We start from the raw sequence: 13677 nt of genomic DNA, 5'->3' as shown, positions 1-13677 counted from the left end.
ATTTTATTCACTTATAACTTATGCCTTCCAACTTCTTAGATATTGTGACTGAAACTTGCATTGCAAAACCTCACCTCTCACTTTCATAAAAGGGGAGTAGGTGGAATTTTCCACAAAGCAGCCAGCAGGCTAAGATGGGGACTTAGCCAAATAAGGGACATGACATTTGGGCAGAAGTTGACATGATTCACCCTATTTTCCCAACATGGAAGGGGCTAAACCCTGTTGAGATTTGATTCCCCCTGAGCAAAGACACATGGAACAAAGAAGTGAATTAGTCTAGAATACCTGTCAACACTTCAACAGAGAGAGGGGCTGTGCTGAAGTCCTGAGTGACCCCACGGATGGTGATAATATAGCGCGTGGCTGATTTGAGCCCAGGCAGGTCCACAGACCTCAGTTCTCCAGGAACTGTGAGGTTCTTGACAGCCTGGGCAGTATCAGCCTCTTGAACCTGAATGAAAAAGTACTCATAGGCCCCTTCTGGAGCAGTCCAGTTGAGCTTGAGGGCATCCCAGCCCACATCGGCCACCGTGACCTCTCCCAAATTGGGAGTTTCTCCTGGAGAAGGACAAAGAACTAGTTTAAACCACACACTGGGATCCAGGAAATCTTGAATAGAATAGGCTTTATGTCACTGAAAAATGTGACTTTCTTTAGATAAACACAAATTATGCAATTACAAAAATTTAGAAATAGAAGAGAGGTATGCAGATGTTTGTTTTATTATTAAAGAACTGTCCTAAGTTTTAGTGAATAAGGAATTTGTTTTATGACTTTTTGTTCCTTTGGATATAGCATGAAAACATTCTTTAACCAGAGACAGCCTATTTGTGCCAGTAATGGTCTTCCCCCCAATACCATGGGTTTGTATGTACTTTCCCACAGGATGGGCTCCATACAGCTCTAAAACATGATTCTCATATGCAGTGTTATGGCTATTTTGTAACCTGATGTCCTGGCTGTCCACCATCAGATCACATGCCACTGTGGCTTTGGTTGAACAAGGCTATCCCAATGCTAATCATGTGTGATTATCCTTGGGTAGTGTCCTGTTAGGAGAAATAGAAGGATTAGGTTTGAATGTATGAAGTACCTGTGGAGGCCTCAGCAGAGAGCACCGGTGTTCTATAGCCACGTATCACCCCATAGATGGAGATTCTGTAAGGGGTGGCGGCCTTGAGGCCTGGGATGTCTGCAGCCCGGAGGCTGCCTGGCACTGTGAAGTTCTGAACAGCCTCCACCTTGTTGGCCTCCTGCACCTGAATGACAAAGTGCTCATAGGCTACATCAGCTGTGGTCCAGTTGAGTGTGAGGCCGTCCCAGCCGGCCTCAGTCACAGTGAGATTTTCCAAGATAGGGGCTTGTTCTGAATAATGACAGAGATGAGTCCAGTTAGACCATTCCACAAATACTTTCCTCTTGTGAAGCCAGCAATGGCAAAGGCAAACGCACTGCCAAGACCAAAAGGCCCTTGGAATCTACATGAAGTTTTGCTCACTGCATCCCCAATCCCCAGTGGTGCTGTCCCCATTAAAATGCCAACAGATAGGTTAGTACATATTTATTCTGCCTTTGTGTATATTTAAGTTTTCTTTTGGAAATGTGTTTTCCTATTGACAAATGTCTCAATAGATTTGGACAACTCTCCATGTGTAAGTGATGCTTCAGGCCTCAGATGTTATTTTGCAAACTACTTTTTATTACAAGGAGATAACTTTCAGCTGTTTTTGGGTTTTGAGCCAACATTCCGTATTTTTCATTCTTTTAGACTTCCCCCTCTTTATTTCTTGTGTGTGTGTGTGTGTGTGTGTGTATGTTGTCTCAATCTTCCTTGAAAATTCTGTCAGTTTTTATGGTTCACATGAGTTTACAGTAACCCCTTCAACAAAGAGCAGAGGTCATTTAGTGACAGTAGGGCTGAATGGAAAAAGGTAGAAAGCCTTTGAAAAACTGTCCCTTATTGGAAAAAAAAAAAAAAAGATGTGGTCCTGGAAGAAACAGCTTACTGAGCTCAATTAAAATTGACTGCATCATCCTTATTCATGTCCAGAAACAGAAATGTGGCTATAGCTGACTTGTCTGAATCTGCCTTGAGGGGGATCATTTGCCTAGAGTTAAGCTTAATCAGACTTTTCATGACCTAGGAACAAAGGGTTTCCTTGGAAATGGATTCTGTAAACAAGAGCATAGGAACTGCCTTTGTTCCTTTATAACAAGAATCATTTTTTCAATCTATGCCTTAGCCTTACATTGTTGTTGATCTCAAATGAGCTCTGGTCATAAAAGCAACATTTTAACCTGAAAATGTTTGCTTGTGATTTGACTGAGGGCATTCTTTTGTTAAAAAAACAAGCATTTCTTTTCTAGAATCTAAATTATTTTACACTGGTAAATCTTACAATGCTTCAAATTTATTCCTTTTGCATTATTAAAATTTTATTTTGACTTAGGACTGGAGGCCCACATCTGCCCCATTGAATACTTTGGTATTTATCAGGCTGACATCAGTTTTTACTTTTAAAACTTTTTTTAAATTTTTGGGCTGGAGATATGGCTAAGATGCTTGCTTGCAGAGCCTAACAACCCAGGTTTGGATCCCCAGTATCCACATAAAGCCAGGTGCATAAAGTGGTGCATGCCTCTGGAGAGTGTTTGCAGTGGCGGGACTCCTGGCACATTCATTCTCTCTGTCCATCTTCTATCTCTCTCTGCTTGCAAAAAAAAAAAAAAAAAAAAAAAAAAAACAAAAAACAAACAAAACAAAAAAAAACAACAACAACAAAACAACAAAAAAATACAACTTTAAAAATTGTAGATTTTTTAAGATACAGTCTTGTGTAGCCCAGGACGGCATGGAACTTGATATATAGCTAAGGATGACCTTGAACTTCCTAACCCTGACCTCCTGAGTGTTGGGATTGTAACTGTAAGCCACCATAACCGGTTTGTATAGTGCTAGGGCCTGGACTCAAGACTTGGGCATGACAGACAAGCACTGTGACAGATGAGCTGTATCTCCAGCTCCAGTTTTTATATTCTAAACTGATTTAAAAAATGAATATTTCATGATATATGAAATAAGTTTTAGTGGAATATAGCCACACTTGTCCACTGCACATAGTTGGTGGCTGCCTTTGTGCTACATGACTGGGCTGAGCTACTGTCACAGAGACTGCTTGTCCTGTGAATGTAAGCAAAAAATTAACATAAATGTTTATGGCTCTGAATCTCTCCTTACCTCATTTTGTTTCTCCTGTTGACCAAAATTACTGATTAGAAACTTAGCTGGCATTGACAATTTACATTCTTGTGTGAGTTAAGCCACTGCCTTCTCTCTTCCTAGGTATCTGTGTTTTAAGCCTCATCTTTAACTATGACATGAAGCATATTATTTTCTATGAAAGAGATTCTAGGTGGCGCCCGACATGGGGAGAGCAACATAATGTGAGGGGTGATGAAAGGTCATTCGTCGTGAAGTAGTTACAGTGAGGATGGATAGGAAGAGAAGAGTACAGACATATTAAAATAAGGCTGCGAATCCTCATTGCTGTGCATTAGTTTCTGTCCGTGTCACCGATGCTTTTACACAATCACCCTCACACTCCACTTCAGCTGTTCATACAGTTGAGAGAATAATTGTCACATCATGCTGGTTTGATCTGTTCATTTGTAAATGGTAATAATCCAACAACATTGGCTGTTTCTGTAGTTTTTTCTTTTTTTTTTGTTTTGATTTTTGAGGTAGGGTCTCACTCTTGCTCAGGCTGATCTGGAACTTACTCTGTAGTCCTAGGCTAGCCTCAAATTCATGGTGACACTCCTATATCTACCTCCTGAATGCTGGGATTAAAGGCATGATACCTGGCTATTATTATTATTATTATTATTATTCTTTTTACTTTTTTGTAGGTAAGCCAAGAAAGAGCACCCATTGGCTTGTAATGTGTGAGTAGTGCATGGTTTCTGAGCAGTGGATGCTGGTGCTCTACGAGCTCAGTCAAAGACTGGCAGAGAGAGGAATGAGAAGGATGACAGAGGGAATGCTATGAATGAAAATGCAGCTGGCAGTAGTGGAGGCAGGAACCAAGGGCTTTCACAGGCATGCTGACTCTCAACATTTCTGTAGCAAATGACACACTTGTGGGCTCTGCCCCAGAAGCCAAGGGCTTCCATTGTCCAGTTCCACCCTGGCTTTCCTGGCATTTCACGACAAAAAGGCTGTTGTGTTTCTCTTACAGCTGTGCATTAGATCTACCCTCTGAGCAATGTCAGTGGGCCTGGGAAATCAGAATTTCCCAAATCCCGTGTCTATGTTTATGGTGAGTTGAACAGCTGGCCAGGAGGAATGTTTGGCCTTTCAACTTCAGATCTTTAGATGCCCATCATTGTGTAGACGGGACTACCACAGGCTGGCAGGATGTGAAACCCACTGTTAGCACTCACTAGTGAGAGAGGGTGACTGCCGCACAGCAAGAACAAGGGGAATGACTGAATCCAAACCTGGGGATCCCAAAGGGTACTTTAAATGGCTCCAATTTCACTTTATCGGGATACAATAATTGAAATGTAAATATAGCTGTCAAGAATGAAGCTCTAGCCCCTGAATATCTGCCCTTGCAGCTCACAGATGTGGCCCCTAGCTTTGGACCCTGTACTCTCCCATTGCCATACAGCAGGACCACATTTGTCTTAGGAGTACCACCTTTCTCAAGCCTCTGAGCTTTCAGATGTTGTTCCTCCTGCTAGAAGCACCCCCTGTCATTTTCTCACACAGCCAAGGAGCATGACAGCAGCAGGAGGGGTGGGTCATGGTGGACTGGCTTTCACACAAGAGGCTCAGAGAACTCTGGTGTGAATGATGCATGAGTTGAATGAAACAAGGGAGGAACTTAGAGAAGAATAGTGTCTCGGGCATAGGACAGTGTATGGAAAGGCTTGCTGGTAGGAGCAGGCGTGGCATACGTACAGGGTAATCATGACGACATAGACAAGGACACATGTGGTGGCAGCAAAGAAGCAAGAAGGGAAGACTTGGAAGGACCATGTAGCCCTTGGAAAGGTGCTCTGATGTACTTTTATTTTCCTCATGCAGCACACCAGTCACACAGGTGGTATTATGGGTAGGAAGAGTGCTCATACTTTTAGTGTGGTGTAAGATTGTGGAACAGGCCTGTACATGGCTCTGTGCTATGACTGGAACTCTAGATTTCCTTATGCAGAATGGTTGAGGGAAATACCCACTAATACCCACGTTTTTCCTTAGTACCCACACATGACAAAAGTTGTCTTGTAGTCATCTGCCTTGTGACTCTAGAGATGCAGGTTCCTTCTGGGGGTTGAACTGATGACTTTGAACATTTCAGGACCCATAGCCATGTAGTTCTTTCACACAAAGATACTTGCTTTTCATGTTTACTTCCCCTCTGTTTACTCAGGTGTTTATTTCTCTACACCTTCCACAGCAGTCCTCTTTGCCTCATGCTCAGCCCATAATCTAATTCCCAGGCTAACCCTATCCTGGTTCTCTGAGAGTAGATCCCATGTCTCCTCTTCCTGGCAGCAAGAGCTAATACCAAAGATGATACTCATGTATTTATGCAATGGGGGACTTCTTTGAGTTCAAGGTGTGACTTCTTTGATAGAGCATTAAGGAGAGGTGGTAGGGGAAGTAAAGTCCCTAAGACTTTGGGATGCTGGTCCTAGGTGAGGTCAAAGGTACAAATTCCATCCTGTGGGGCACTGGAAAGCTTTCATATTCCTGAGCCTTTGAGGTCTACAGATTTTCATTGGAAACAGAGAAAGCAGAAGTAGAAAGTATAAGAGGGTAAGAGAAGGAAGAAAAAAGGAGAGGAGAGGATGGGGCAGGAAAGGAGGGGAGAGAAGGTGAGAAGGAGAGGGAGGAAGGGATAAGAAGAAAGTAGAGTATGTTAAGGGATAGAAGATGAGAGAGGAGGGGAAAGGAGTAAAGGACAAGAGAGGAAAAAGGAAGGGAGGGAGAAGAGTAGAGAGGAAGAGATAGAAGGGGAGAGAAGGATTGAAGAGAGAGAAATCTTTTTATATTTCTTATTTATTTTTTAAACCCTTGATGCCATATAATAAGCTCAAGTAAACCTGGAATATCAAGTCTCTGCTATAGATTTATATCCTTTGGATTCTATATCACCTTTAATTAGCTTCCCTGTTTGAACATCCTTGGACAATGGCCATCTCCTAGCCGAGTAGGAAATAGTCTGTGCATGGTCAATATAGCTAACCATGTGTTCTCCCTTTATGATCCATTATACACTGCTCTTTGCCTAACCAATTTCTCTCTTTTTCTATAAACTCCTAAGACTGTTTATCTGCAATGTATTCAGACAGAAAACTACTTTTCTCAGTGTCATTGAGAGCTAAGAATGGTCAATGACATGTATAGACAAGTGATTAGGGAAGTCATGATACAGACTCATCTAGGTATCCTATTTTGGAGCTATGGTTCTCTATCACAATGCCTAGAACACAGATGCAATGACTATATTGTAGCAGCTACATTAGGACACTGAGGTGATTTGGAGAATGGAAATCAAGGCCTACAGATAGTGGAAGACGAAGACAGAAGAAGCCTGGATCTCTGCTAATTGGAGGCTATTATGCTATCTCTGTACTCCTGAGCTTCAGTTTCATTTTATGAGAGAGGAAAACAAGTTTTATCTTACACAAGTGACTATTATTTGTGACTTTGATACATTCTTCTCAACATATTAGTAAATAACAAAGACTGAAGGCATTTCCAAATAGTCCCATTGTTATCCCTTTTTAGCTGGGTGACAGTTCTGTCCTGATACCACAATTAGTTGATCCTGACTCCCACAATCTCTTCTGATTGGGCTTTGTCTGACATCCTTAATCCTTAATCCTTAATCTTATATTCTCTGAGGACTGTGATAAGAAACACAGAAGTCATTTCAGCCATATTGGCCATGTGACCCACTTCTCCTCAAATACCAGCACAGTACACTGCATGCAGCAAATGCTTAATACCTGCTTGCTAATTACATTGAAAGTGAAGACTATAACTTGAAAGAAGTTCAATTTCTCCCACCCACTCATCTTGGATACTTGAATGTGTCATTTTTCATGTAGAAAGAATGTGGTGGGAAGCTAATGAGGAAATGTGGTGGGAAGATGGGTGTTCGGGCTGAAAGGGCACAAGAAACCCTTGATTAACAAGGGAACAACCAGTGTACCTCATTATGCCTACAAGAAAAGAGAAAGTGAGAAAGACTTTGAGGAAGGTTCAAGGGACCACATGTGACTCTCCAGGGACACCTTAGAGGAAAGTGAGAAACCTGGAATAGAAATAAATCTTGGAAAATTATCAACATCTTGGTTATCTTGAAAATAATGAAAAATAAATTCATCATTAAAGAATAGAAACAAATAATTAAAAAAATTCTCTGGAACATATAATTTTAAAGAAAAACAACAACAAGAAAATAAGACAAGAACATGTTGCCCTTGATGCTGTGAGTTGTCCCAGCTAAAGATTTAAAAAAAAAAACACTGTTGTCCTGTGAGGGAAAGATGAGGGTCTTTTCAACATGGCAGCCAGAGTGTCCATCCCAGACATAAGGAGGGTCATGTTTCCTTTCTGAGGGGGGAGGGGCAGTGGTGACATGACAGGCCAGCCACCCTGTGTAGGTAGAGGGCTGGAGGCACTCAGGGAGACTCACCAGTGGATGCCTTCACCCGTGCTGGTTTGCTCTTGTGCCTGCCCTTCTCAGCAGTGAGGAGGATAGTGTATTCCTGTCCTGGCTCCAGGCCTGTCAGGACATGAGAGGTGGTATCCTTTGGTAGTTGGACCTCCTCTGACTGGCCTGCAGGGAGGCTGTAGTTGAGTCGGTAACGGTCAAACTTGGCCAGTGGTGTCTGCCAGTGCAGGGTTATGCTGTCCTCTGTTGTTGCAGATACCTGAAGGTCCTTGGGTGCATCCATTTCTTGGAGAAAAGAGCAGAAAGATGGATGGTCTTTAGGCTGTGAGTCTTCTGGTAATGAAGGACACCTGATTTTTAATCCTGACTGAGGGGCCATGTGGTCCCAGGAGAGTCACTTCTCTGAATCTCAGACCCCAGCTATGTGAGAGGTCCAGTTATATGCTACTTTGTTGGATATTTGGAATATTACAAATAAATCAGTGGTATAATTGTACCAGGAAATGCTCCTCAATAAAAAGCACTTAAAAGCGGGCTGGAGAGATGGCTTAGCGGTTAAGCGCTTGCCTGTGAAGCCTAAGGACCCCGGTTCGAGGCTCGGTTCCCCGGGTCCCACGTTAGCCAGATGCACAAGGGGGCGCACGCATCTGGAGTTCGTTTGCAGAGGCTGGAAGCCCTGGTGCGCCCATTCTCTCTCTCTCCCTCTATCTGTCTTTCTCTCTGTGTCTGTAGCTCTCAAATAAATAAATAAAAAATTAAAAAAAAAAAAAGCACTTAAAAGCAACAGACTGGGCTGGAGAGGTGGCTCAGCAGTTGAGGCATTTGCCTGCAAAGCCTAAGGACCCTGGTTTGATTCCCTAGTACCCAGTAAAACCAGATGCACAGCGCACAGGGCAGCACATGTGTCTGGAGTTTTGTTGTAATGGCTAGCAGTCATATATTAAATTTCTTAATAATTTTTTTTTTAAAAAGTGGCAAACTACTGATCTATGAAGCAACTGAGATGAATCTCAAAAGATTTATGCTAAAGGACAAAAGCCAGTTTCAAAGGTCATAGGCTACTTTTCTGTGGGCTGTACATTTGCATCACTCTAAAACCCATACATTAATACTTAATCTCCAATGGAATGGTATTTAGATACGAGGACTGTGGGCAGGATCAGTGGCCATATAACAGAGATTCCCTAAGAGATCTCTGTCCCTGTGTCATGTGAGGACATGGCCAAAAGGCAGACATTTCAGTGAATGAGAAGGGAGACCCAGACCAGGCATGGGATTTGCTGGCCTGCTGACTTTTTACTTTTCAGCTGCCAGGTGGTAAAAAAGAGATTTTTCTTGGGTTACAAATCATTTAGTCTAAGGCATTTTTGGACAGATACATGTTGGATTCCACTTATGTAACAGTCATAAAATGGAAAAATGCTAGAGATGAAGAAGGATGAGCAAATGCTCAAGAGCAGGCAGAAGGGTTGGAGGGAAGTGGCTGTGTGGGAAAGCTCCTGGACCCTCAAGATAGGAGGAACCTGTGTCTCTATATAGCAGTGGCTTCACAGATCACACAGGTGACGCTACTGCCTGGAACAAACACACATGCATCCATAAAGAGTGCACAGAGCACCAGGGAAATTTGCATAAAACATAGAAATTGCATGATGCTAATATCCCACTTGTGATATTTTTCTGTATTTTATGCATGATGCTACCTTGGGGGAAACTGGAAGCCGGGCAAAGAGGTACCTCTGAATGATTTCTCAGTAACCACACATGACACTACAATGATCTCAAAATGAAAACATACATATAAGAATATGTTTTATAAGTAAATATACATAAAGAATATGTTCACTTTGGAATTTTTATTATTTGGAGACTCAGTGAGGTGTGATCTGGGTCTCCTGTGTATACCAAGTGAAATGATCTCCTGTAGCTCTGTAGGGCCACCTTTGCAGGAAGAGAGAGACCCGGAATAAACATACTCCATGGAAAATAACAACAACAACAACTATCAGTAGCATCTTGGTCATCTTTAAAACAATGAAAAGTAAATTCACAGTTGGGAAGAGGGGGTGGAAGCTGATGAAGATATGCAGGGGAGTTTTTTTTTTGATGTGCAGATTTCTCAGAGAAATCCCTGAGGAAAGAATCTTTCCTTCTTTGGCCCATATTGGTCTTCACCCAAGGCTGATGTGGCATTATGCAATGGGTAACCAATGGGCCAGATTAACTATGGACCTGTTGCTGAATACCTGCTTGATAATGTTTTCTAGAGAAAACCTTTTAGTTATGTTGTAATGAAATGATCACTTATTTTAAAACAGGTTGTCAACTTAAAAGTGCAGATATCTTACGACGTCTTGTTCCACGTTTTCCTTTAAATTTCCCCTATTCCCTTTCTTGTACAGAGCAGGAAGGTGGCATGACTAAAACGCTTTTGAATGTAGAGACCTGTGCTCCACAGTACTGGAGGCCCATTTCTGCCCCTCCTTTCCCTTTGTAAACAGGCTTCTGCTTGCTCATCAGCTGTCTTGCCTGTGCTGTGCTATTCTGGAGGTGATGGAGTCCTCTGTGCCCCTCACCTGTGGCCGCATTGATGGTCGCTGGGTCACTCTCCTTGTCCTCCTTCACAGCAGAAACTCCAATCCCGTACTCAGTTCCTGGTCTTAAGCCTAAGAGAAAATTGAGAGGTTGAGATCATCTTGGAATTGAGGGCTTTGAAGACGTCCCTGGACTAGGTGCTGGCCAGTATGATTTCTGCATGCCCCTTACATGCTACAAGCTAACTTGAAGTTCCAGTGTGAAGAATGGCTGGGGATGGGCTTATTTCTCTCTCTGGAGGGTTGCAATAGGAACATACAGGCTCAGGTGCTGGTCTCATAATGAGGGGCTTCTGAGTCTACAGGATCAGGGCTTACCTGTGAGGGTGGTTTTGGTTGTGGTTTGCTGGCTCTTTGGAACATCGATCTCAGCATGGTCACCCCCAGAAATGGGTGCATACTTAATTCTGTAGCTGTCAATGTTTGCCTTGACGTTTCTCCACTCCAAGGTAATGCTATTGTCTGTCTGCGAAACACGGCGGAGATTTCTGGGAGCATCTAGGCCTGTTTTGAGGAGGAAGGGAGCTTTTCATTGAAAATACTGTCCACAAGGAGAGCAGTTTTTGGCATTTCAGCCAGATATTCAAAAGGCACCTGCTACTTGAAGAAAATGACAGATAGCTTACAGACCCCCTGTCTCTATAGCCGATATGCAAATATAAAAAGGAACACAAGCCCAGTGCCCTTTTCCATGACTGATGTGTGACATTTAAATTTTTTAAAGACTTTGTGCTTAAAGAACAATACAAAACCACAAATAAGATCCCAAGTATAAGAACTGATTTTTTTTTTTTTACAACTGCATTCCTAACAGTGCTTATTGAGCTCTTATACAGTAAATACTAAATATGCAATTGACATTTTGGCACTTTTGAAATAATACCATCAGCTAAGAGGTCAGAAGATTCTTTGTTACTTATGTTTTCTATATACTACATTAAAATTTTAAAATACTTCTTTGAATATACTTTTAACCAGAACTTTTATGACTAGGCATGCTCCATCTCTCTCTCTCTCTCTCTCTCTCTCTCTCTCTGTCACACTCATATGCATATTTTGGTATTTTATATATTTGTGTATATGTGTGCATGTGTATGCTTTAGATGGCTGTTCAGAACTTTTTTATTTGAAAAGCAATCAATTACTAAGCATTGTAAAATGACTCTGGAAGCATTGTAAAATGACTCTGGAAGACATCCAGGAAGGTGTGGTCAGCAGTCTTGCCACCCTTTCTTCCTTGGACTTGTAGGAAAGTCTTACCTGTGACAAAAGTCTCTGTGGCAGGGTTGCTTGTCATATCCACCCTTCGGGAGATGAGGGATACCTCATACTCAGTATCTGGTCTCAGGTTCCCAATGGAGTACTGGTTGTCCTCATGTGTGAGGTCAATGGTGGTGCGGTCACCTGGTGCATCCTTGATGCCATAGGAGAGTTCGATGCCATCGATCTCAGCCAGGGGTTTGAACCAGGTGATAAGTGCTGTGGTGTCTGTGATGTCTCTCACCTCAATCTGGCTGGGGGCATCCAAGCCTGTGACCAGCAGAAGAGAGAGCAGTTTCTGAAGTCACAGCCAGTACCAGGACCTGAGCATAGAGAGGCCTTTGTGGCTTCCCACCTGAGGGTGAACGTTTGCCACATACTGACCACTTACTTTATTGTGTCCTTGGGAGCCTCAGTTTTCTATTTGGCTAGCCAGATGTCTCATTTATCTCTGTTGTACCAGATGTAAATATCCTTCCCCCATCTAGCTACTACTATTCTAAAGAACTTTCCTAATAGTATAGTTTTCTCACCATTCTGCCACAGATTTCTTTTTTAAAATTTTTTGTTTATTTTTTATTTACTTATTTGAGAGCAACAGAGAGAGAAAGAGGGAGGGAGGGAGAGACAGAGAGAGAAAGAAAGGGCGCACCAGGGCTTCCAGCCACTGCAAACAAACTCCAGACGTGTGTGCCCCCTTGTGCATTGGACTAACGTGGGTCCTGGGGAATTAAGCCTTGAATGGGGGTCCTTAGGCTTCACAGGCAAGTGCTTAATGCCAAGCCATCTTTCCAGCCCTGCCACAGATTTCTTTACAATTTGAATCAATTTAGATTTGATCATTCATTTACTCGTTTACAAAATAAGTATTTGGCCTTTTGTGATACCCAGATATTCTGCAATTTTCTTCTTTTTAAAAATAGTTTAGGATGTGGCAGTAGCCATTTTTGAAGTATAGGTGTTGAAACATCATGCCCAGCTAGCAGGGGATGAACTCATAGCATGCATACACACTATAGGTGGACAGTGACATTCACTGCCTATGTTGTTATAGCTGTATAGCAGGCCACACAAGCCATGTGTCCTCATTTCCTTAGCATTCTTTTCACTAAGGAGATGGGGGTTTGGAGGAAGACTGATAGTTTGATAGCTTAGATTCCTTGAATAGTAGCAGAGGCTGACATCACAGGTGCTAACCATGCTTCAAATGAACATGGTGCTGTGACATTCATTCCTGTGTTCTTATGACAACCCCATGGGGATGGCGTATGACTCCATTTTCTAAGTGTCATTTAAGATGCTTCAAGCTGTGTACTTTTTCAAGATTATAGGGAAAAAAGTAAAGATGGAAATTAAAATGAGGATTGATTTTATCCCAGACCCACCCTTTCCCCTTCATTTGATAGTGGTGCTCATCAACCTTACCTGTCAAAAACAGTTACAGTATGGGTTGGGGAGATGGCAGTGGCTAAAGTGATTGACTTGCAAGCATGAGAATCTGAATTTGACCCACATAAAATGCCAGTGTGGTGGCATACACTTATAATCTCAGTGCTGAGAGGTGGGGACAGAAGGATTCCAAGGCTTGCTCTTTAACTGGAGAGCTAGTCTCACCTAATCAGTGAGCTCCAGCAAGATTCTTTCTCAAAGGAGAGTGATGGAAGATGACACCTGGGGTCTCCACACAACAGTACACTGATGAACACACATACACACTCACATACACATAAAATAAAAAAAGAAACAGTTCCAATAAAACGTCTGCTGGGTACCAGATAGAAAGGATGAACATGTTTTGCACCACAGGTCTAAGGTCTGCTTATCCCGGAAAGGTTTTCATGGAGATCAGAAAAGGAGCAGTCCAGTACATATCCATCAGTGTCGATATCTACATACCATGGAACCTCATATGTTGGGGGGTGTGTTGTTAAGCAGAAAATAAAGCAGCTATTCCTCAAATGTAGGTTAAGAAGCAAATGGCAGGTGGAAAATGTCTTTTGGCTTTTTGGTGTGCTTTCTCTCCAGCAATAAGAATTTACTTAATCTTCCTATGTCTTTCTGGTGATCTAATGATTTTTTTTTTCCTGTTAGTACCTGCCTTGTACCTACCACAGAGAGCTGTTGTCAGA

The 13677-nt window shown here is 42.3% G+C and overlaps 1 protein-coding gene across 8 annotated transcripts in view; it reads right to left on the bottom strand.

Annotated features, from left to right (window-relative positions):
• The window catches only part of Tnc (tenascin C), a 93835-nt gene that overhangs the window by 42477 nt on the left and 37681 nt on the right, over window positions 1-13677 (bottom strand). For 5 of the 8 annotated variants that reach the window (XM_004662739.2, XM_045133401.1, XM_045133404.1 and 2 more), the window contains exons 7-12: window positions 11549-11818; window positions 10607-10792; window positions 10271-10360; window positions 7716-7979; window positions 1097-1369; window positions 289-561 (exon numbers count right to left, since the gene is read on the bottom strand). In XM_004662739.2, coding sequence (XP_004662796.2) covers window positions 289-561; window positions 1097-1369; window positions 7716-7979; window positions 10271-10360; window positions 10607-10792; window positions 11549-11818 — 1356 coding nt within the window. The remainder of the gene's footprint in view (window positions 1-288; window positions 562-1096; window positions 1370-7715; window positions 7980-10270; window positions 10361-10606; window positions 10793-11548; window positions 11819-13677) is intronic. The other 3 variants (XM_045133416.1, XM_045133429.1, XM_045133433.1) reach the window with 2 other exon arrangements.

This window comes from Jaculus jaculus, chromosome 1, assembly GCF_020740685.1.
Source record: "Jaculus jaculus isolate mJacJac1 chromosome 1, mJacJac1.mat.Y.cur, whole genome shotgun sequence".
Classification (NCBI taxonomy): Eukaryota; Metazoa; Chordata; class Mammalia; order Rodentia; family Dipodidae; genus Jaculus; species Jaculus jaculus.
The sequence above is the reverse complement of the archived record's forward strand: the minus strand, read 5'-3'. Positions and strand labels throughout refer to the sequence as shown.